The 24318-nt window shown below is 47.2% G+C and overlaps 1 protein-coding gene across 3 annotated transcripts in view; it reads left to right on the top strand.

Annotated features, from left to right (window-relative positions):
* The window catches only part of CIART (circadian associated repressor of transcription), a 65381-nt gene that overhangs the window by 5270 nt on the left and 35793 nt on the right, over window positions 1–24318 (top strand). The window contains exons 1-2 of one of the 3 annotated variants that reach the window (XM_085845647.1): window positions 7934–9024; window positions 17846–17953. In XM_085845647.1, coding sequence (XP_085701773.1) covers window positions 17849–17953 — 105 coding nt within the window. In that variant the 5' untranslated portion in view covers window positions 7934–9024; window positions 17846–17848. Of the gene's footprint in view, window positions 1–7933; window positions 9025–17845; window positions 17954–24318 lie in introns of those variants that run through there. The other 2 variants (XM_085845649.1, XM_085845648.1) reach the window with 2 other exon arrangements.

Raw genomic sequence — 24318 nt, 5'->3', positions numbered from 1 at the left:
TTCGACACCGGCATTTCAACCTTTCACGTCACGCGCAGCGGAGCTGTCGTTGGTCCAGCGGTGCGTAGTGTGGGGAATGAGGACCGTGATTCCACCGAAGTTCAGACAGCGGTGTTTGGATGAACTGCATGTCAGTCACCTTGGCATCGTGAAGACCAAGAGTCTTGCTCGTAGCCTGTTGTGGTGGCCGGGTTGGACAAAGACATTGAGCGGTTGGTTAAGCGTTGCGCCACGTGCCAGACAGATGCTGATAACCCGCGTCGAGCTTCGGGTCTCTGGCCTGTGCCGGACCGAGCTTGGCAGAGGGTCCATGTAGATTTTTCGGGACCGGTTAATGGCAAAATGTTTTTGATTGTGATCGATGCATTCTCTAAATGGCCGGAGGTTGTAGTAATGCAGCATACATTAGCAAGCATTACAGTAGAGAAACTGCGGACGATCTTTGCTAATAAAGGGTTGCCGGAGATCCTGGTCTCTGATAATGGTCCGCAGTTCATCGCGGGTGTATTTGATGAGTTTATGCACCAGAATGGTATTCGACACCTAAGGTCCGCACCGTATCATCCTGAGACGAATGGCCAAGCTGAGTCGTTTGTCAAGATGTTGAAGCGGGCTTTGCACAGGGGGGGTGTTGCACCTGTGCAGACGGTGGTCGATGTCTTTTTGCTCCATTACAGGAACGCAGTTCATCCTGTCACGGGTGATTCGCCGGCCATTCGTCTTTATGGACGGGCTTTGCGGTCCAGGCTGGATTTGCTGCGACCTGGAGGGTCGGGGAGTGGGGCGATGTCGCGTCCGGCGCAGCTTCGAGGTGGGGCAGCGGGTAATGGTGCGCGATTATTTCCACGGGTCCAAATGGGTGCCGGCGGTGGTCTCTGTGGTGCTGGGGCCGGCAAATTGCATGGTGCGGACTGATGGTAGGTATGTGTGGAAGCGGCACGTGGACCAAATGCATGATCGCTGTTCAGCGTCCCCCCCCACCCGTCACCCTCCCCGGGCCGAACGATGCGGCACCCCCACCGGTAGTATCGCCGGCACCTGACGTTGTGTCGCCGGGGCTGGTTGGGCCGACGCCAGGGGGGTCTTCGCCTGAGGCCGTCCTGCCCGGGGACGTCGAGCAGGCTGGGCGGTCGGGGGTGGCTGGTGTTGCAGGAAGTGCGAGTCCGGCGAGGGTGTCACCTCGGCCGAGCCGGGAGGCGTCTGAGCCTGGGCTGTCTGGTGGTGCTGCCCGTCCAAGGCAGGTCAGGGTGCGGCCGCGGTACTTGGAGGATTATGAGTGTTGATGGGTTTCAGATGGTCATGTTGTGATTGTCCGTTCATCGTGTGACGGGTTTTTTTTTTACGAGGGGAGGAGTGTGCTGTGTCACGTGATTGGGTTTTCGTATATCATGCCTCGCCCGCTAGGGGTGAAAAGACTGTGCTTCTGGTCGCGCAATAAAGCGGAGTAGATGGTGGCCCGCGTGCTTCTTGCGTCCCACCGCACCTCGTACGCTCTACCATGTAAAACTGTACTAACCTGATCCATGGTCGGGTTGTCGGCGACTAAACCGTCTCCCCCACCAGGTTTTCTGGTGAGGAGGGTGTTTGGATATGGACACCCAGCAGGATTAAAAACAAAACCTGTCAAAGGGCGGAGGAGCACCTTGTGAGCCAACGGCCATCCATATCTAGTGCCCAACTGTATCTGCGGACGTCCTCCTGCAGTTGGGTTACTTTTTATTAGGAGGTTGGTGGCAGGATTTGCACTCTGGCCACTGTAAAACCCTTTATTTTGCAAAACACAACAACGCAAAAAAATCTGAAAACCCACTCCGTGGGAGTACCTCCTGTGCAGCTTCTCTTCGCAGGTCAGCTCACCGGATGATGGGATTTCGGCAAAGCCTTCGAGACCCCCAATCTTTTATGAAAGGAGGGAATCCATGGGGTAACATCCCTGGGTCAGATTGCGGGAGAGTGTGTCGGAGTGGTGCTGAGGTGTCGTCCACCAGACGGCGGTCTCCTTGGGTTAACCTGAGGCGGTCCCTTCAGGTGTGTGCCTGGAATGTCCTATCCCTAAGAGAGGATGATCACCTCTCTCTGTTATCATCTGAGCTCAAGCGTTTGGACATCCGTATTGCAGCACTCTGAGGTTCGGAGACAGGATTGCGGTGAGATAATGGTGGGTGGTTACACCTACGATTGGTCTGGTCGCTCTGATGGTTACCATACTCCAGGAGTTGTTGTAGCTGTGTCCAATAAGCTGACCCCAATGATAATTGAGGTAACACCGGTCAACGAGCGTATTATGAGACTAAGGATTCGTCACTCCTTCGGTGTCATTTCCCTGGTCTCTGTCTATGTTCCGACTGCGGTGAGTGACCTCACCGTGAAGCACACATTCTACGCCACGCTCAAGTCTGTGGTTGATCAGTGCCCCAGACGAGATACACTTCTAGTCTTGGGGGATTTCAATCCATCGACTGGAACTGATAGGGATGGTTATGAGACATGTGTTGGTCCCCATGGGTCAGGAACTATGAACCAGAATAGCACTAAGTTCCTTGACTTTGCAAGAAGTCATGGACTTAGGGTGGCTGGTTCATGGTTTCAGCGCCCACAAGCTCAATGCTGGACTTGGTATTCCAATGCTGGCGGTGTGGCACAGGAGAGTGACAATGTCCTCGTTGACGGTCGCTGGAGGATGATCCAGAACTGCAGGGTCTACCGGAGTGCACAGTTCCTTAATACTGACCACCGGCTTGTTGTAGCAACTCTAAAGCTGCACCTTAAATCCGGAGAATGGTACCATCCCAGCCTGGGCTAGATGTTGGCAAGCTCAAGGATGAGAGAGTTGCTGAGGAGTTTGCGAACAGGCTGAGTGGACACTTGGGGGGCCTGGGTGCTTTGGGGGTTCCTGAAGAGTTGTGGAGTGCCTTCAAGACCACCGTCCTTGATGTTGCCGGTGGATGTCTTGGAACTCACCATAGGGCAAAGAAGAATTTTGTCTCAAGGGACACTGGATACCATTGACCAGAGTCGCAGGGCCAGGCTGAATTGCAGAGCTGAGCTGTTCAGGGAGCTGAGGCGTAAAACTGTACGTGCACTGAGGGTGGACAAGGAGGCCTATGTGCGAGGAATCTGTGAGGGGGTAGAGCATCACCTGTGGACAGGTTATTCTCGTTCTGCTTACAGGGAATTCGCGCATTGCGTTCATCCAAGCCCATCCCTCGGAGCACTGCAGTTAGAGCAGAGAGTGGTAGGCTCTTGACAGAGGAGTCTGAAGTGAAGGCCCGCTGGGCCGGTTACTTTGAGCGGTTGTACCAGGCTGATCCCCCAGCTGTCGAGTTGGACGTCAAGGGTGTTATACCCTCCTGTTGTTGCTGACCCTCCAATCAACTGTGGTCCACCTTCGCTTGTGGAAAAGCGGGCTGCAGTGAACCGGTTGAAACGGGGCAAAGCTCCAGGGATCTGTGGCATCCATGCCGAACTTCTCAAGGCTGGTGGAAATGCTGCACTCGTGTCGTTGCATGCAGTTTTGTGCTCTGCCTGGAACACAGGCATCATCCCAACTGACTGGAAGAGGGGCCTTGTTGTCCCTCTCTGGAAAGGGAAGGGTGATCGCCAAGACTGCAACAACTACCGAGGGGTGACACTGCTCTCAGTGCCAGGCAAGGTCTTTGCTCGGATAATTCTTGATAGGGTTCGCCACCATCTGCTTGAGCACCAGCGTCTAGAGCAGTCAGGCTTTACACCAAAGATGTCAACGATTGACCGTATCCTTGCTCTTCGTGTCCTCACCGAACGCAGACGAGAGTTTCGGCAGGGGCTGCTTGCAGCCTTTGTTGATCTCTGTAAGGCGTTCGATTCAGTGAATCGGGATGTCCTCTGGAGGATTCTTGGTCTTCGTGGGGTGCCACCAAAACTGATCGATCTGATGTCTGAACTCTACTCTGGTACTGAGAGTGCTGTGAAGTGTGGTGGTACCATCTCTGACTTATTTCCAGTTGTTACTGGAGTTCGTCAGGGGTGTGTACTGGCCCCCACACTTTTCAGCACTTGTATGGACTGGATTTTCGGGAGGATGTCGGAAAGATCAAGCTGCGGTGCATCATTTGGGAATGTCAAGATCTCGGACCTTGATTTCGCAGATGATGCAGTCATCTTTGCAGAGAGTTTAGATTTCCTTTTGGGGACCCTCGAGGTGCTGAATGAGGAGTCGTTGCCGCTGGGATTACGGGTTTCTTGGGTCAAAACTAAGATCCAGGCTTTCGGTGACATCTTGGATGCTGCTGTCCTGTCTGTGTCTGTTTGTGGTGAGGATGTTGAGGTCGTGGAGAGATTCACTTACCTTGGCAGTGATATTCATATCTCTGCTGGCTGTGAGTCAGAGGTCAATAGACGTCTGGGTCGGGCCTGTGGAGTCATGGATTCACTGGATCATGGGGTGTGGCACTGCCGGGACCTGTGCCGGAGGACGAAAGTCCGAGTCTTCAGTTCCTTGGTGCTTCCAGTCTTGCTCTATGGATGTGAGACTCGGACTCTGACCAAGGATCTGAGATGGAGACTTAATTCCTTTGGTACCAGGTGTCTTCAGAGAATCCTTGGCTATCGCTGGTCAGATTATGTCCAACGAGCGGTTGCTGAGAGAGACTCGGATGACATTTGTTACCTGCATGGTCCGTGAGCATCAGTTGCGGCTGTATGGACATGTGGCTCGTTTTCCTGACTCTGATCTTGCTCACCAGATTCCCTCAGCGAGGGAGTCTCGTGAGTGGAGGAGGCCAATGGGCCGACCACTGCCTCGTGGTTGCAGCAGGTTGACCAGCATCTCAAGGAGATTGGGATGGGCCTGGCATCTGCCTGTGGGAAGGCCAGACGGAGGTCCCTGGAGTACCGACGGAAAGTGGACGCAGTGACGCACTGTTCTGGCACATGCTCCCATACCTGACCTGACTCAGAAACATCTACAACAACTCTGGAAAATTCAAGCATCTGTACTTGAATATCCATGCTGACGATGCTGACACTCCTTGCCCTACACGCCTGAGGCCAATTTGCCCGACGCATTGGTTATCTCGTTCTCCTGCCGTGAAATAGATATTGGCTAACTATGAAGCGGTACTGGATGCCCTTCAACAAGCAAGTGATGACTTTGGTGCGAGCCAACGGTATTCGAAGCTGTCTTTCATCAGGAAAGTGTGTTCTCGGTCTGTTTGCATCATTGCCCGTTCTCCAATCCCTTGAATACCTCAATAAGGCACTTCAGGGTTTACAAGTTACCGTCTCTGGTATGCTTACTGCTGCAAAGGTAACTGCACAGAATCTCCAATCTCTCCGTACCGACCAGACATTGAAGGAGGTTTTCGAAGCAGCACAACAGAAGCTCCAGCAGTGCCAACTCGATCCAGTGACCCTCCCTCGTAAGCGCAAGCTTCCGAAGAGACTTGATGGAGGCACGCAGGAATACACTGCCAATTCTGCAGAGGAGGTATACAGAGTTTAATTTTTCAAAGTCATCGACAGCGCATCCGAGAACTTGAATGAGTACTTCACATCAACCGACTTCATGGCATATAGGTACTTGGGTGAAATGCTCTTGTCTGGGTCATTCAAACCACAAATAGTCCGCAAATATCCCGAACTGTCGCATTCCCGAGAGCAAGAACTTGGCTTCTTTCGTAACCAGTTGAGTGGTTCATCTGTTGAGGATTACCATAAGATATTTGTAGACATGGTGCCGGAAGTCCGTCAAATGTTCCTACAGGTAGAACGTTTGCTTAGGCTTCTATTGGTTTCCCCAGCAAGTTCATGTGAAGCTGAACGGTTATTCAGCGCACTCAGACGTATGAAGACTTGGTTATGTTCCACAATGACCCAACAACGCCTCAACCATCTCATGATCTGTCATGTTCACCGAGATCGTCTGACTGCACTTGACCCCAAGACATTGCTCCAAAGTTTTTAACTGGATCGGCAGACAAGAGGGTTCATATTTTTGGCAAGTTTTAAGGTAAGTTGACCGTACTCATGTAATATCAATTTGTATGTCAGTCTAGTTTTCAGTTTTTGTTTAGTGAATCAGTTCAAGGGTCGTGAGAAGGAGGCTTGATAAACAATTCTTTATATTTTGTTACGGCTGTGGAAATTCGCATTACACCATTCAGGTCCTGTAGGTGAGATATCTCTGTAAGTACATGTGTAGTTAGCCCCAAACCCGTTGTTTAGAGGGAATAAATGTGATTCATTCGGGCTGCGACGCTTTGAGTCAGTCGTTTTTCTTTTTCTATCTTTTATTTCAAATAAAACCCAACGAGGACGCTCGGTGGTCTTTTCGCGCCATTCTTCTCCGCGCTTGGTGTGAGGGGAGAGAAGCGAGGGGAGGGCAGCTGGCGCTCGATTGGTGGATGCGCGGTGTGACGCGGCCAGGGAGGAGGAACGCCCCTCTTCGAGACCTTTCTCGAAGCGCCTCGAAGGGGGGTGGAGCAAAGAACGGGGCGGAGCAACAGGGCGGAGCTCCAAGGATATAAAAGTCGGAGACGGGCGAAGCAGTTTTGTAGATGCTCTTGCTAGGTGGATATACTTGCTTCGTGGTTGCTCTCATCTTCCGGCTCGCTCGTCCTGGTGGCCGCTAGTGGGGTCTTTTGTGGGGCAGTTGCAAGACCCCGCTGGCGGGAAGGAGCGTCCGCCATTTCCCTCTCCCGACTTCGGGCATCCACGTTTCCCCCCCCCCTCTATCCGCGCTGGGATAGCGCCGAACACTCGGTCCGTGGCGTCGAGTGGCCAACACATGCAGGCGCGAGGCACGAAGGAGAGGCCTCGCCTACCACGCTCGGGCACGGAGTCGCGGCCAGGCGGGACCACGTCGACAGACGTCGGAGAGGGACTCGACACGCTCAGGGAAGTCACGACTTCCATTTCTTTTGGGTTCTGTGTAAATGTGTGTGTGTGTGTGGCGCCAGTCTGGTGAAGTAAAATTGTATAAGTGTTCTGTGTAGTAAATCATATTCGGTTGTAGCTCTGCATCGTTCCTTGCTTGTGTTTCTTTACGGTGATTGTAAATACATGTATTGCTTTTATTGTATCCCTGTGACTGTAATATACGTGCCTTCCGTGCTTGGGGAACAGACACATTAGGTGAACTGTGGAAGGGAGAGGGATGGGGATGGGACGGGGAACATGGCGAAGAGAAGATGGACATTACAGGGACTTTCAGGAAGGAAAGCATGGGAATTGAAGGAAGTGGGCTTGGGTGGATTATCGGGGGTAGAAAAGATCGAGGATTTGGATGGGGGAAGAATTGTCCGTCCGGTGGGCGACGTGCCGCGATTCGAGTCGCGTGGCCGATCGCACGCCGGCGGGCGCGAATTCGCAACAATATATATATATATATGTATGTATATTTCTTTGATGACACTTGAAACTTTGAAATGTGTATGATTAATGTTTAATTTCGCTCCATCTGCTTACATTTGATAAAAAGATGGTCGATAGATGGTCAGATTAATTTAAGGGATTTGTGTGATCAGAAGGCAGCATGTCAACGAGCGTATAAAATCAAGAATTTGCAAGGGTAGACTTGCTGTGCCCACGCTGGCAAGAAGTGGGCTTCGTGGTCTGGACATGCAATGTCCCCCCCCCCCACTTTTCAAAAGCAATCGACGCCCATGACAAGAAAAACAACATGGATCTAAAAACTCCTCTTCTTTGGGGAGGAGTTAATTGCCGGAGGATGGACGTCTGGTGACGCTCTCCGATTCGCAGCAGGTGTGGCGCGCGACGCACGTGTCCGCCCCCGAGTTACGTAAGTAACGGCGGCAGCTCGAGCCACGTGCGTTTCTCGAGCCACGCCCACTGCTTGGTGGGTGGGAACGGATGCGCGCACCTTGATTGGTCGGCGCTCAAGGGGGATCCGACTGGATCGTTTTGTGAACTTTGTTGTTGCAGAGTTGCAACGTCGGGTCCGTGTTGCTCAATGGTTTACCACTTAATACGCAATTTGCCATGTTGCGGCATATCGTGCCTGTCGTATCGGTTATGTTACAACTTACAAGGGAATTTCGACACAGGAGGTCAACACTACAATCAACTCGATATGGTGGCCCCACACGTGCGCATCGAAGGATGAGGATCGACTTTGATAAAGGTCAACCGACAGAGGACATCGAGAGTGCCACCTGATCTTCCACACTTAAAATATTCCCACACATTGAAAGCGTTGAAGTTCCCTCCACGAGGTGAGGAGACAATTCGGGGCCTGAACTCGATCTCCAAAATCGTTAAGGAATTCCACCAAAGTGATGTCCAGAAATTCTTCGTGATTAGATCGTGAGGACTCCTGACCATTAGGGCCACGACATGAAGGTAAAGGAAACAACGTTACGTCGCCGATCTCAACTTCAAATCCGTGCTGGACGAACACTGTGGGCTGCAAGTGCAAGCTCATAGGACAACCGCCTTAATGCCCATGGATATGCAGGAGAGCAACGATGGTGGTTGGTTTTGGCCAAAAGGTGGGCACCACCAACGGCTCATGGACTCGGCACCACTTGGTCATCCCTCCACAGGTACACCTCCATACCTGGCAAGGAGCTCCGAATGTGGTTTTAAACTCTGTTTCCAGGACGCTCCGCAAACGCCATGAATCGTACATCAACATTGTTCGTGCATGCGCTTAAAAAAAAAAAAAACACACAAAACATCACGACGCCTATTTTTAATGGCCACCCACGACACGTGCAACACCGCTTTGAACACGTGGACTTTCTGTCAGCGTAACGAGCCAATCGGAGCTCGCCCGACATTCGATGACCGTTCGCAGTGTTTAAATCACATCCACGTTATTCGTCAATTTTGACCACGCCCACTCCGTCTCCCCCTTTTGGGATCGTCTGTATTGCGAGGCGTTATCGCTGATTGGCCGGCGTGGAGAGGGAGTGTGCGAAAAGATCCCTTGAGGGTTGCTCCCACCCAGACAGCCGGGTCGTGCCTCATTCGGAGGTGTGCGTCAGTGAGAGGTGGGAGCTGCAGGAGTTCAGCATTGAGCTGGTAAGGGTCTGTAATATGGATTTGGGGTCCATCGGGTCTCGCCGTGTCATGTGTGTGCGATTATCATTGGTCTCTCTGTGTCGTGTCTGTGATTATCATGGGTCTCACTGTCGTGTGTGTGATCATGGGTCTCGTGTCATGTGTGTGCGATTATCATGGGTCTTGCTGTGTCGTGTGTGTGATTATCATGGGTCTCGCTGTGTCATGTGTGTGCGATTATCATGGGTCTCGCTGTGTCATGTGTGTGCGATTATCATGGGTCTCGCCGTGTTATGTGTGTGCGATTATCATGGGTCTCGCCGTGTTATGTGTGTGCGATTATCATGGGTCTCGTGTCATGTGTGTGCCATTATCATGGGTCTCACTGTGTCATGTGTGTGCGATTATCATGGGTCTCGTTGTGTCGTGTGTGCGATTATCATGGGTCTCGTTGTGTCATGTGTGTGTGATTATCATGGGTCTCTCTGTGTCGTGTGTGTGTGTGCGATTATTATGGGTCTCGCTGTGTCATGTGTGTGCGATTATCATGGGTCTCGCTGTGTCATGTGTGTGCGATTATCATGGGTCTCGCCGTGTTATGTGTGTGCGATTATCATGGGTCTCGCCGTGTTATGTGTGTGCGATTATCATGGGTCTCGTGTCATGTGTGTGCCATTATCATGGGTCTCACTGTGTCATGTGTGTGCGATTATCATGGGTCTCGTGTCGTGTGTGCGATTATCATGGGTCTCGTTGTGTCATGTGTGTGTGATTATCATGGGTCTCTCTGTGTCGTGTGTGTGTGTGCGATTATTATGGGTCTCGCTGTGTCATGTGTGTGCGATTATCATGGGTCTCGCTGTGTCATGTGTGTGCGATTATCATGGGTCTCGCCGTGTTATGTGTGTGCGATTATCATGGGTCTCGCCGTGTTATGTGTGTGCGATTATCATGGGTCTCGTGTCATGTGTGTGCCATTATCATGGGTCTCACTGTGTCATGTGTGTGCGATTATCATGGGTCTCGTTGTGTCGTGTGTGCGATTATCATGGGTCTCGTTGTGTCATGTGTGTGTGATTATCATGGGTCTCTCTGTGTCGTGAGTGTGTGTGCGATTATTATGGGTCTCGCTGTGTCATGTGTGTGCGATTTGTTTATTGTACTGATTGGTTTGTCTGTTCAAGCCGAAGTGGTTTGTAAGGGTTCATGAGGTACATCCCTTTTCCCTGCTGTGTGGATGCATTCCGTGCCAAGTGATCCAGGTTCACCTTCACCTTTCCTCTTAAAGTTTAAATTTTTCACATCATCGCTATTCGCCGTTAAAAAGGAGCAGATGATGAGGTTTCTCCATCCTAACTATTCTCCTCTCCAACTGATTCGCTTATCTTATCACGGTCACAGGTGTACATATATAAACACACACACACACACACACACACACACACACACACACACACACACACACACACACACACACACACACACACACACACACACACACACACACACACCTTGGGTGTTTCAACAAACTCGTTTTCCTTTTGGAACTCGTGATGTGTCCGAGAGTCTGGGTTCAAATCCCTCATACCATGTTGTATGTTTGTCCATTGTCTGAAAGTGTCCTTGTCCTGCATCATGTGATGTGCATATGCTATACCATTAGCCTTGGATCACTCATCACTGTTTTAACGATAGATGTGTATATGTATATGTATATATACATAATCTTGCACCTCCTAACTCGATCGGGTTGTTGTTGCAGTATTATCGTCATGCATGACGTCAGCATTGTCGCATTCAGCATCCCAGATGCTGTCTTTGGCATTAAAATATATATATATATATATATATATATATATATATATATATATTGTTTTTTTATTCTTTCCCTATTCAAACAAATATTTGGATAATGTTCTCAAAATAAACCAGAGCGAAATCGATGGCATGCCGTCGCAAATCCCCATGCTTCCCACCTGAAGCAAGTTGAAAGATGGCAAAAAGTTCCACCAGGAATGATCAAATTTCAAGTTTAAAATTATTTTTTATTTTCTTTTTGACCCCTGTGACTGTCTCCATCCCATGGCACATGAACCAGAGGTCAAATCCCACCAAAAAAGTTCCATATACTTTTTTTTTTGTATATGTAGTCGAGGCTTGTGGTGGAGCTAGTGCAAGTAACTGAACTGATCACGACAAATCGAACAGAGGGGGAAGTTGACAAACAATGGGTGTGGGGTGGAATGGGGGCAGGAGAGGATGCATGGGATGGACAAGATGGATACAGAAGGAAACTCAGGAGGGAAAATGAAAATTTGGAAGAAGGGATTTTTTTAACAAGCTCGAAGGAGCTAAGATCTTCATCCTCTTAATGATGACATCATAAAAACGAATATGACGTCATTGGGATGTATCAGGTTTGCGATAAATTATCTGTGCTAATGCCCGGCTTGATTCCCGCAAACAAACTTCAAACAGCTTGCCGAATTTCGGAGATAATGGTACAGGCGATTTCCATTCGAGGAGATATTTTGACGTCATAACTTTTTTTTCTAGGAAGAATTTCCAAAATCGGAGATGGTTACTGTCTGCGCAGAGTATTTTTACATATATACGCCAAGTTTCGATGAAAACTGTAGGCTGTGAAACAAAAAATGTCAAAAAATAGGAATGACGTCATAAAAATTGATATGACGTCATAGTGATGTATCATATGTGCGGTAATTAATCTCTGCTAATGCCCTGTTCGATTCCCGCAAACAGAATTCAAAAAGCTTGCCTAGTTTCGGAGATAATTTTTTAGGCGATTTCCATTAACAGAGATATTTTGATGTCATAACTTTTTTCTAGGAGGAATTTTCAAAATCGGAGATGGTTAATGTCTGCACAGGGTATTTTTACATATATACTCCAAGTTTCAGGAAGTTTCGATGAAAATTGTAGGCTGTGAAACAAAAAATAGGAATGACGTCATAAAAATTGATATGACGTCATAGTGATGTATCATATGTGCGGTAATTAATCTCTGCTAATGCCCTGTTCGATTCCCGCAAACAGAATTCAAAAAGCTTGCCTAGTTTCGGAGATAATTTTTGGGGCGGGGGGAGGGGGGGTTGCATTGCCAGATGCTACTTTTGGAGAGAGATAGTGAGAGTGTAATTTGTGAGGACTTGACCTTTTGACCCCACCTGATGGGTAGAGCCATAAATGATACTGCTCTCACACCTTCCTACCATATGGGGATCAGAAATACCACTATGGTGAATTTCTGCAAAACACTTTAGGATATCGTGAGACAGACATACAGACATATGCAGCATTACAATACGATTACATCATTCTGTGTTTTGCTTATCTGGAATTAACATTCCAGATAAGGCATTGTCATCGCGCATCGTCCGTCCGTCTCCTTTTTTGACTTCTCCAGCCAAACCGCTGGGCTGATCTGGCAGAAATTTTGCAGAACCGTTCCTCTCGTGACTGGTAACAAGAATTGCAAAGCTCGTTCCGGTCACATGACTCGAAGTGGGTCAAAATGGCCGACTTGGAAAATTCCTTCAAAACTCTTCGTCTCCAGACCCACCAGTCAGAATATTACCAAATTTTGGTCACAACATTAGGCCAGGACCCAGATTAACTTCAGGTCCATTGGTCCCATTCCCCCCCCCTCCCCTTTCTTTTTTTTATTTTATTTTATTTTTTCTTTCCTTTTCTTTTCCAAGTGTGGGGATAACAAGATATGATCTTTAACTTTGAAGGTGCTATATAGTTTATCCATACATACCACCTCAAAAATGCTTGTTCAGTTAAAGACCATTCTACCATGAATTGGTGATTGAAAAAAATTCTTCTCTATTATGAGAAGACATTTAAGGGCGTTCTATTTGTCAGTGTAGTTTATATTTATTTATATTTGAGCTCTTGTAAACCAAGTCGAGAAGAGATATTAAAGCCATAACAATGTCCTTCAGTCAGTCCGGCAGTGGGTCCATTGACATTTATTTTCTTCGTTCTCCACCGCCCCCTCTGACTCCTCCAAGGTAGCTCCACAGATTGTTATGAAACTCAGCATGATGACGATGTGCAAAGACTAATGCAGCTCTTAATTTCCGTACAGGTGTTGAGATAATTAGCCAATTAACTCAAAATGTAATCTGTTTATGTCCATCACGTATCATGAGATTCTGTCATTTCAAGAGATATTTAATTGTAGTTTAAATTAAACCTCTTAATTACCCACACCAGAGGAGAGTCTGACAATTGGGTCCGTTTGTTTGTCTGCACAGAACCTGAGTAGGTTATTAATTGCATACTATTGAAAACCCTAAGACCCATAAGATCCTCTTTACCACCTAATGCAAACCCGACTCTGACCGCCCTCCATCGGGAGATGAGTTTCTGTCCCACTTGGGACGACTCATTAGGTTATTTCTCTGAAATAAGCTAAGAGTGGGTCCCAGTGTCCGGCAGGCCGTCCATACATACATGTGTTGACATTTGATTCAAACATGTTCTCACAAACTACCTGACCGATTATGGACCAAATTTGGTACGATGCATCAGGACAACAAGGTCTTGTGGGGTTGTACTCCCATTCCGGATGTACCCCTTATGAAGGAGGGGAGAAGGCATTTTGCCCAAAGTTGGTATTTTATTCAAAAATCTTCTCAGAAACCGCCAGACAAAACCATACCAAACTCACCACAAGTCATCAGGACCATGTCCTAACCTTAAGTTGTGCTTCTCATGGCCAAATCTCCCCTGGAAGGGGGGGGGGGCACAGGGTTCTCCCCAATTCCCTCATTTTCACTGAAACATCTTCTTTTCCACAACTACCTGAGCGATACAGACCAAATTTGATGCAATGCATCAGGACAGTAAGGTCTCATGGAGGTGCTTCCCATCTGGAGCCACCCATTTTAAAGGGGATGAAAGTGAGGTTTTGCCCCCAAATATTGGTATTTTATTCAAAATTCTTCTCAGAAACTGACAACTGGATCCAGACCAAACTGGCCATTGGGCATCGTGACCATGACCTAAGCTTAAGTTGTGTTCCCCATGGTCGTGTCTTCTCTGGAATGGGGGCCCATGTCCTCCCTCCCCGAATCCCTCATATTCACTAAAACTTATTTTCCTCGCAAACTAGATGGCCGATTTTTGGACCAAATTTTTTACAATGTATCAGAACAGAAAGGTCTCATTGGGTTGTGCTCCCCATTTGGATCTGCCCCCTATAAGAGGCTGAAAAGGGGGGTTCCCCTTCAAATTCAGGTAATTAATTTTAAAATCTTCTCAGAAACTGACAGCCAGATGCAGACCAAACTCTTCATGAAACATAGTAAACATTCCGTTAACTTAAGTTATGCTCCCCATGATTGTACCACTTCAGGGAAAGGGGGGATGGGGGGGGGGATGCATGGCCCCTTCATAAATAGTTATACATGCATTACCTCAACAGATGCCATCTTCAAAACAACCCAAATACCAAAAATAGGGCCAATACCCAAATCTGGTGGTGGCTGGATAAGAAAACAAGGGAACCACTGGTAGGCGTGGATAACCCACAAAATATGCAACGGAGAAGAAAGTAAATACCTTTGGATTATTCATTTGTTTTTGGCGTGAACAAACTTTGGTACATCACGGGTGGGTGATGAAGTTTTGGTCAAGTTTCATCGAAATTGTGTGTGTGGTTGAGTTTTTCATCGACAAGATTTTGTTCACCTGAGGACTTGCTCACACTTCCCTTAAATAATAAAATAGCATTCACCTTGCAAGAGTGACTTTAAAAAAATTTGTAAGGATTCTCCAGTAATCAATTGATCAATTTATTTTGTGTCCTGGTATTGTGCAGGTGTGTAAGGTGGATTAGGTTAGAATTGTATTTTAATTCTGATGTACCATACTCTGTTACAGAGCGCTGGTGCTGCCGAAGTAGTTTCTTGGCAATGGTTATACTGGGTGGTTTGCCATTGCCTTCCCTAGAAGTAGTTATGGCAGGAATTTGAAATTTGTTCAGGGTGCCGGCGATAGGTCACCTACTCTGAGCAAAGGACACCGTGGGATCTTTATTGTCCACCAATTAATGCTGACAGATGCCGTACCCAGTTTAACGTCCATCGGAGGGATGGCGCACTCGCACATCGATGAATCGTCCTGCATGTCAAACACTGGGATGACAGTTTATAGCTGGGTCTGGGTTCAAACCAAGGCTAGACAGCGTAGAGGAGAGTCTTGGCCATCTTACCATCCTGAATTGTAACCAGGAACCTTTAATTTTTGCTTCAAAAGTGAACAGCAATATTAAAAAAAAAACTCTCCGTTTGTAGTCTGGGAGCCCTTGGGGTGTTTGGGAATTGGAATATTTTATTCAAATATTTGAGTCTGTACTCTGAGCCTTGGAGCGATATTCTGAATGTGGGGGATGGAGAGAATAGGCAGATAAGCTTATTAACAGTGACTTGTAGTAATCCAAGCTCAACGTTGAGAGCATGAAACCAGAGTTTCTAAAATTATAATTTGCAGTATCGTAATACTTCTTGAAGCAATAGAAAAATGTCAAAGTACATAGAAGGAGCATTATGACATTCCTCTAGAAACTGTTTATATTGTTGTGGGCTGGGGGTTGGTGGCGAGAACGACCACAAGGTGGGGAAAGCTTGCATCGTCTCCCACCAAACTCCCTGGAATTGTAGGCCGTCGCTCGGATAACTCCATGAGCCGGCGGGTCGTTTAACCGACCGTGATTGCCAATATTTCAACCGCGTGGCATAGGGTTATTTTGTCTCGATCCAATGTACCTAAGTAACCATGTGGTCTCGGCTGCCGGGGATCCACGCCCTTGGAATGCCTGGCCGAACCGGATTCACTCAACCGGCAGCGGTAAAATTACACCTACCGACTACCACTCTGCCACCCACCTTTCCGGCTCGGATGCAGTCGAGCATGCCTGCCCAGGATGTCACAGCCACAATTGTCCGATTACCGGGGATAAAATCCCACCTAAACTCAGATCCGAACCATGCTGGACCAATTCAAGAAAGGACAGAAACGAACTGGGGACATTTATAACAAGTTTTATTTACAGTAAAAGACAAAGGCAAGACTTACGCGAATATGCAAGCAGTATTTCCAATGTTCCAAACACACTTATTCAATTCTACTTACCAGACGGGCCTCACATGCAGACGCACACACACACAAATGAAAAGAAACCCAGAGTTCTTTATTGGACCCTCACAGCCGAGGAGAGAGACAAGCTGAGGGTCAGAGTTCGGATAGGTACCTGGAGAAAGGGGGAACTCCATTCTGCGGCACCTGACAATGGTCGCTGGTTTGGTCCCCAGTCGCACGTGTGGGACTCGAGGTTCGTGGCAGGGCTTGGGTGGTGAATGGCCGGGGTCCACGGAGGGGGGTCAGGGTCGCTCTTTCCTTCCTTGTAGAGGGCCAGCAGAGACGTGTTCACCACCTCGACGACCTTCTGCTCAATCCTTGTGACGGCAAAAACCCACCAAAACTCTGCTCTCAGAGAGAGCTCGGGAATTTATGGACCTCCCTCAGCGGGGAAGGGGCCTTTGTGAACACACCTCACTGTCTGCCTTTGATTGGACAGGGTCCCACGGCATTCCTTTCTGGGGCGGGGTTTCGGCCTTGTTTGGAGAAAGCCGACCCTCCCCTCCGCGTGTGTTCGAGAAAGGTCGTGGTGGTGAAACTGCCTCGAACATCCTCGGGAATCCGTCTCAGGCAAAGGTGCACTGTGGCCCGCGAATCGAGGGCTGCAAGCGCGATGGTACCGTGGATCATAATGGGCCGAGGGGTCATGCAGATGGGATGATTGTTAGATGTAATAACCTAACTAAAAGAAATCGCAATGCACGCCTTTGATTCTCCCACTAGACAAAAGGAAAGGGATCTGACTACACACATACTTAAGGACATAACTGACTTTTGGGACATCTGTATGTTGAATGCAAATGGTTTCCAGATCCGTAACAATATCAATGATGAGCCATCTAGAGGAGTTTTACATCACATCGTTTGTCGATGTGGTTTGTGGAGACCTGCCAACCTCACAATGAAGATGAGAGTCGGATTCAATTTCCACCAAAATAAAGTGAGCCATTGTTGAACGATTACTTTCAGAATGGAAATGCTATGATAATTCCACCAAGAGAACATGACAGGTTATGAACTCATGCTTTCTCGAGAACAATACAATGAATGCTAGCTTACAAAACACTTCCCGAAACTGGAAATGTAGCAATTATGCATAACGGTAAAGAACAAAATAAAAAACCCCTAACATCAAACTGATGTGCTCCTACTAACCTACTACCATACAACAACAAAAAAAAATTAAATAAAAAAAAACTACAAACACTGAGAAATGCATTAAAAAAAAAAATCATGAACATTTCTAACTTTAATTACATAACAAGTGACTTTAAATCTTATTTAATTTGGTATAATCGTGAAGTTCCATCTTTATTGTTATTCACCCTCTTTAGTAATCCTCATCCCACTACGTCATCTCTTTGAGAAGACCTCATTTCAATTGTGGCTGCACTAGAGTCATGTGAAGTGCATTCTCGATGCATCTTTTAGACCAGCTAGCATTCATCTATCATTGCTCATTATTTAAATGAACCCTCATATGGGTTGGGCGGGGGGGGGGGGGGAGGGGATTTCAAATTCTCATCTGTCTACAACCCTCCACGTTATACATGCAGTAATGCTGTTTCTCAGGTTTGTTGGTCCTTTGTTGAGTTTTCACCATTGATGTACAAGCATTTTGTAATACCTCATTGTGGAGTTTTTGTAAAGGGGCATTTTTTTTTTGCAGATAATGGAGTTTGTCAAGGAGACTGTTACAGCATGGCAGGATGAGCAGCCCATCCTCAACATCAGTGGCTTTCCAACAAGGCAGGATAATTATACCACAACAGATGATGTAAGTTCTGATGACATACAAACATACATACTTGCACACAGTACTGTGCAAAACTTGGCTTATTCCAATGATATTGTTATGGTTTTGGGGGTAGATGAAGGAATTTAATAGGATAGTTAGGATTGAATGGAGTTGTTTGGTCCATGGACTTGTAGGAGACATCTCAATGTAATTGCATCGGGAAACTGTGAGCTTAAGTGTTACTTATTACCACACGGGGTGGTGCCGTGTTAATTAGATTGGGATTATGGATAATTCCCCCAGTATGTAATCACCCCCCCCCCCCCCCCCCGTGAACTTTCGCAACATTTTATAGTCCAAGATCGGCAATTATGGTGGGAACGCATCCCTAAAACAACTACAATCGGGCAGAAGTCCCTCCTTCCCGGGTTTCATGTGAGCAAGCCACGCCCCCGAGGAGGAAACGGGGGTTTGGGGTGACATCAGTCAGGGTTGAGAGATTGGGAGAGCCCACGTACAAGGTCATTGTGAGGAGGAATGGTTGAGCGTGGAGTGAGGGGTGCACGTGGTCGAGAGAGAGCGTAGCTACGAGATGGCCTATAAGAGCAGGGCTTTACGGCTGGCTTTCCTTCAACACATGAAGACTGCACGATTCTTGTATTCGTGCTGAGACGTTAAAAAAAAAAATTAAATTAATTATCTGGCTCCTGTGGTGAAGCAAGAAGCTGGCCTTTGGCTCTTGGTTGGGTCATGAGGAGCGGACTCCGAGCCTTGTGTATGTCAAATAGCAAGTCGGTGAAAACTATCGACGCATAAATCAGCTGCACGGGGTCTCTGAGCCTTGGTGTTGAATACCGCTCATGAATTGCCTGACGTATGTTTGTCCTGCTGCGAGAGAGCGACTTGGCACCATTTTGCGCACATCTGCACGTGCAAATAGTAGCGCCTCGATTCCAAGTTCCACAAAGACCATCTCTGGACAAAGCTAAGTGCCAGAATAAAGGAGGGATTTTCTTTTAGTGTGTGTGTGTGTGTGTGTGTGTGTGTGTGTGTGTGTGTGTGTGTGTGTGTGTGTGTGTGTGTGTGTGTGTGTGTGTGTGTGTGTGTGTGTGTGTGTGTGTGTGTGTGTGTGTGTGTGGGTGTGTATGTGTGGGTCCCTCGACTTGCACTTTAGTTTACTTCACGTATTGCTGTATTCTGATTATTGTGCTTTGTAAATATTTGTCTATTTTCATTAAATGTGTTCATTTAAAGTTGCTGTTTCCGTGTACTTGTCATGGAGTTTGAGAATAAACCCCCTTGTGCTGTTCTGGTGCAGCGCTTAACTGTTTTCCCGCATCCACGCATTAATCTCTGAGAATCTCGGCTATAGGCCTCCAAGGGAGAAATTCGACCATCTGGGCTGGTGGCGATACCGCCCGTCACCACAGTTTGGGTCGGGGGTTTAACCTGGACCACCAGCGCTGTGACAATATTCATACTCTTGGGTAAATTCATCAAGTTATCAGTGATGGGTCTATTTGTAAATGTTATCAGTGATCATCAAAATCGATGTGTTTATTATTGTAAATTACCAGCCTTTATAAATGTGCCTGAACCAAACTGCTTAAGTAAATGAAGAGAACTGTGATTTAAAAAATTTTTTTTTAATAGAATCAGGGAATACTTTGTCTGCCCTTTGCATTCTCAAGTGCTATCATTCTTTGACCCATGCTTTCTGTTATTCGACAAGCACACTTGCAAGAATATTGTTCCAAATATCCTGTCATACATTCCACAGTTCTGTAAGGGTAGTTGGGTTCTTATTGTTCTCCTGTTTCCAAGTAATGCCATATGGCCTCAACATATGAGACTCGTATCTGGACTCTAGGATGGCCATTCTAATACGTGTAGCCTACCAGCTGTAACCTTGTTCTCCAAATACTGTTTTACTATATTGGAAGTGTTTTGGATTATTTTCTTGTTTGAAAATGAATCCTCATCTGATTCAACGATTTCTACGAGGAACTGCATGGCGCTGCAGTATCTGTTTGTACTTCTTTTTTTTTTGTTAGCGTGCAATTGTTTTTAACAAGTTGTCCTTCACCAAAAGCTGAGATACAACCCCAGACACAGAGCCTCCCCTGTGTTTAACAATAGGCTGCAAACATTGTGTGTCAGAATGTTCTCCAGATCTTCAGTGGACGAGCTGGCATCTCTGATTCAAGAAGTTCAAACTTCGATTCGTTAAACCAGAATACCCGATTCCATTGTTCATTCACCCAATCTTGGTGATTCTTTACAAATTTCCGTGTTTTCAACTTGATCTGAGTTTCAGCGGTGGTTTCTTTGCTGCATCTCTGCCATGGAGACATGCTGCAATCGGCCTTCTCTGCACAGTGCTGGACAAGATGTTGATGTTCAGGCCTGTTCTCATTTCATTTCTTCGCTGCTGACTTGATTTTCTTCCATCGTGTAAACTGATTAAACTTCAAGTGCCCGTCTTTCCTTGGGGAGGTTATTCTGGCCTTTCCTTGTCTCGAAGCCAGTTTCCTTCAGGCGTTGCAGAGTGTACCTCACACCATTCGAGGAAATCTTCAGCTTTTATGCTATTTTATTCGTAGTGCCCTTATCGCAGAGTTTGGATCTTCACACTGTTCTGTTGAAAGTCGCTTCCTTGGTGTCATTTTGAACCCACTCTCAGATGCAAGGGAACGAGCTGATGAAAACTGATTTCACATCCATACTAATTGTCAGTGTGTCTCCTCCATAACGACCAAAACCATGAAACCCAGCAGCCTGAAACTTTGCATGCATACGAAGGGAACTCCAAGGGAGTGCATTCGTGAAAATTGGGTTTTTGGTTAACGATAAAATGCTCAAAAAAAGTTGTTTCCCCCCCCCCTCCATTTTTCTCACTGATATCATGGAACCCCTCATCCACATAACTACGAATCTCTGTGTACATTGCTTTTGTAAGTACTATAGTTTTCAAATTAGGAGCTTAGAGCGATTTCATGCATTATATGATGCGATCTTTCCACGATCTACTCTTATGGACAAATTCAAGTATATCATCGAAATATAATTTGAGTTTGGATGATCGGATCATGTGGATGAAATAACTTGAAATCTGAAAATGTTAACAAACCGGCAATGTTTAGTTTTGTGTGGGTATCTGCCATGACCAATCAGCTTGCCAAGCCAGTCGTTCCTTATCAACCATTTAATTGGAGAACTTTCTTGAGTGCTTAAGCTACTTGCCAAGCACCGTACAGTCAATAGCGATGCAGTTTGTGTCCCAATCGGGATGTACTGTCGGCAGTTGATACAAGGTAGAGGTACATATGGGTAGATTTGGATCTGTAAAAGGATTCTGTGTGGATGTGTGTACATGCCTGCATGCTTGGTTACGGGTGCTGTGGTGGCAAACTTTCATCCCATGTCTTTGGAAGATGATTATGGTGGGTGGTGGAGGTTTTAACTTTTAACCTGGGTAGCATGCAAGCGATCATGTTTTCCTTTGTCCTCGTGACTGTTTCTAAAACAATTGGTTATTTTATATGAACTGAGTGTGCTTTAGAAAGGTTATGTGATTTCTCTGTGTGTTTCAAAGCAAAATAGATTTCATACCACCCAATTTCCGAGACATTTGTGTGTTTTCTAAATTACCGAGCCATATATATGTATGTATGTGTATATATATATATATATATATATATAGCCTGGTGTTGGCTTAGTGGTTAGGGTGGCGGCTTGGGATCCCAGGGTCCTGAGTTCAAGCCCCGTTGGCTGCTGAATTAACACCAGGGGGTTGACTCAGCCTGTCATCCATCTGAGGTCGGCGAAGTGAGTACCAGTGTACTGGTCCCGGTGTATGCCCCGGTTAGAATAGGTGTACCATATCCCTGTGTGTCGTAAGAGGCGACCAGGGTTGGCGTCAGGAAGGGCATCCGGCCATAAAACATTGCCTCAAGAAACAGCCTAACCCCTGCACAGCAGGGAAAAATGGCTGTAAAAACGGTCATTTTATTCTTTTATTTATATATATCTTCTTCTTCTTCTTTCGGCTGCTCCCAATAGGGGTCGCCACAGCGGATCATCCGTATGATCCGCATAGTGATTTGGCACATGTTTTACGCCGGATGCCCTTCCTGACGCAACCCTGGTCGCCTCTTACGACACAGGGATATGGTACACCTATTTTAACCAGGGTATACACCGGCCCAGTACACTGGTACTCATTTCGCCGACCTCGGAAGGATGACAGGCTGAGTCAACCCCCTGGTGTATTAATTCAGTGGCCCAACGGGGCTTGAACTCAGGACCTTTTGGATCCCAAGCTGCTGCTCTAACCACTGTGCCAACACCAGGCTTTCTTTTATTTATTATATATATATATATATATATATATATATATATATATATATATATATATATATATATATATATATATATATATATATATATATATATATATATATATATATATATATATATATATTTTTCCTCCACCTGTCACACGCAGCTGTTTATGAAGATTAATGTTTGTGAACGCAACCTTGAAATGTCTATAATGCAACATTATTTTTATAATTTGTTTGTTGACATCCCCCCAAAACAAGGGTGAAAGCTACTCCAGGTTTTTGGGTTGTATACAGGACATACTGTAGTCAGTCATCGCACTGACTCCAATATACCGATTCCCAAAGAATTGCTGATATCGATGTGTGTTGTTCGTAAAGCATAACACTTTCTCTGCTAACTCCTCTCCCACCCCCATCTCTCACTCTGTCTCTGTCTGTCTGTCACATCCTTGCTCCACCCCCTCCTAGTATAGTGCAGCACCCTCCCACATATTTCTCTCCCCTCCCGTGTGTGTCTGTGTGTCTGTCTCCCAGTCGGACGTGTTCAGGCGATGTTTGTCTCTGGATGGTATTTATAGTATGACCGGTAGAAAATGGATTTCAGACGTTATTTTGTTTCCATCTTCACTGTTATTCTCTGCAGAATCATTTTGATGAGATGTTGTCAATCAATGCTCCACCGCATGTCTCACCTCACACAGTCTTCCTCTCCTCACACAGCCTTCCCTTCCCTTCCCTTCCCCCTCCCTCCTCACTTCCCCACCTCTTTCTCTCTCTCTTTTTTCCTCTCTCTCTCTTTTTCCCCTCTCTCTCTCTTTTTCCTCTTTCTTTCCTCTTTTTTTTCTCTCTTTTTTTTCTCCTCCATTTTTGTTTCCCCATCGGCAAAGCGATGGCTGGTATTTACTAGTATTCACTAATTTGCAACTTTTATTGTGGTTTCTTGGAATTTGCATTCAAAAAACGTTGATTACTTCAACTATTTATCATTGTTTACTTCACGAACAAACACAAACTGTTTCCCACGAATTTTCTTTGTGGTAAGTGAATATTAGAGTACATGATAATATAATATCAGATCAGGTCTGGGAGCATGCACTGGAGCAGCGCGTCACTGTATCCACTTTCTCTCACTACTCCAGAGGCCTCCATCTGGCCATCCCCCAGGCAGATGCCTGGCCCACCCCCATATCTCCTTGAGATGCCGATCAACCTCCTGCAACCACAAGGCATGTGGTCGGCCTATTGGCCTCCTCTACTCACGAGACTCCCTCACTGAGAGAATCTGGTGAGCAGGATCAGCATCAGAAAAACGAGCCACATGTCCATACAGCCACAGCTGATGCTCACAGATTATGTCGGTAATAGTGTGTACTAGGTGCGGTGGGACGCAAGAAGCACGCGGGCCGCCATCTACTCCGCTTTATTGTGCGACCAGAAGCACAGTCTTACCACCCCTAGCGGGCGAGGCATGATATACGAAAACCCCATCACGTGACACAGCACACTCCTCCCCCCGTAAAATGACCCGTCACATAACGAACGGATAATCACAACATGACCATCGGAAACCCATCAACACTCATAATCCTCCAAGTACCGCGGCCGCACCCTGACCCGCCTCGGACGGGCAGCGCCACCAGACACTCCAGGCTCAGATGCCTCCCGGCTCGGTCGAGGTGACACCCTCGCCGGACTCGCACTTTCCGCAACACCAGCTACCCCCGACTGCCCAGCCTGCTCGACGTCCCCGGGTAGGACGGCATCAGGCGAAGACCCCCTCGGCGCCGGCCCAGCCAGTCCCGGCGATACAACGTCAGGTGCCGGCGAGACTACCGGTGGGGGCCCCGCAACGTCCGGCTCGGGGAGGTGTGGGGGGGGGTGACGCTGAACAGCGATCATGCATCTGGTCCACGTGCCGCTTCCACACATCCCCACCATCAGTCCGCACCATGCAATTCGCCGGCCCTAGCACCACAGAGACCACCGCCGGCACCCATTTGGAACCGTGGAAATAATCGCGTACCATCACCCGCTGCCCCACCTCGAAGCCGCGCAGCC

The sequence above is a fragment of the Eptatretus burgeri genome, chromosome 11 (genome assembly GCF_056783735.1).
Source record: "Eptatretus burgeri isolate ZD-2024b chromosome 11, Ebu_testis_v1, whole genome shotgun sequence".
NCBI lineage: Eukaryota > Metazoa > Chordata > Myxini > Myxiniformes > Myxinidae > Eptatretus > Eptatretus burgeri.
This window is presented reverse-complemented; position numbering and strand designations above follow the sequence as displayed.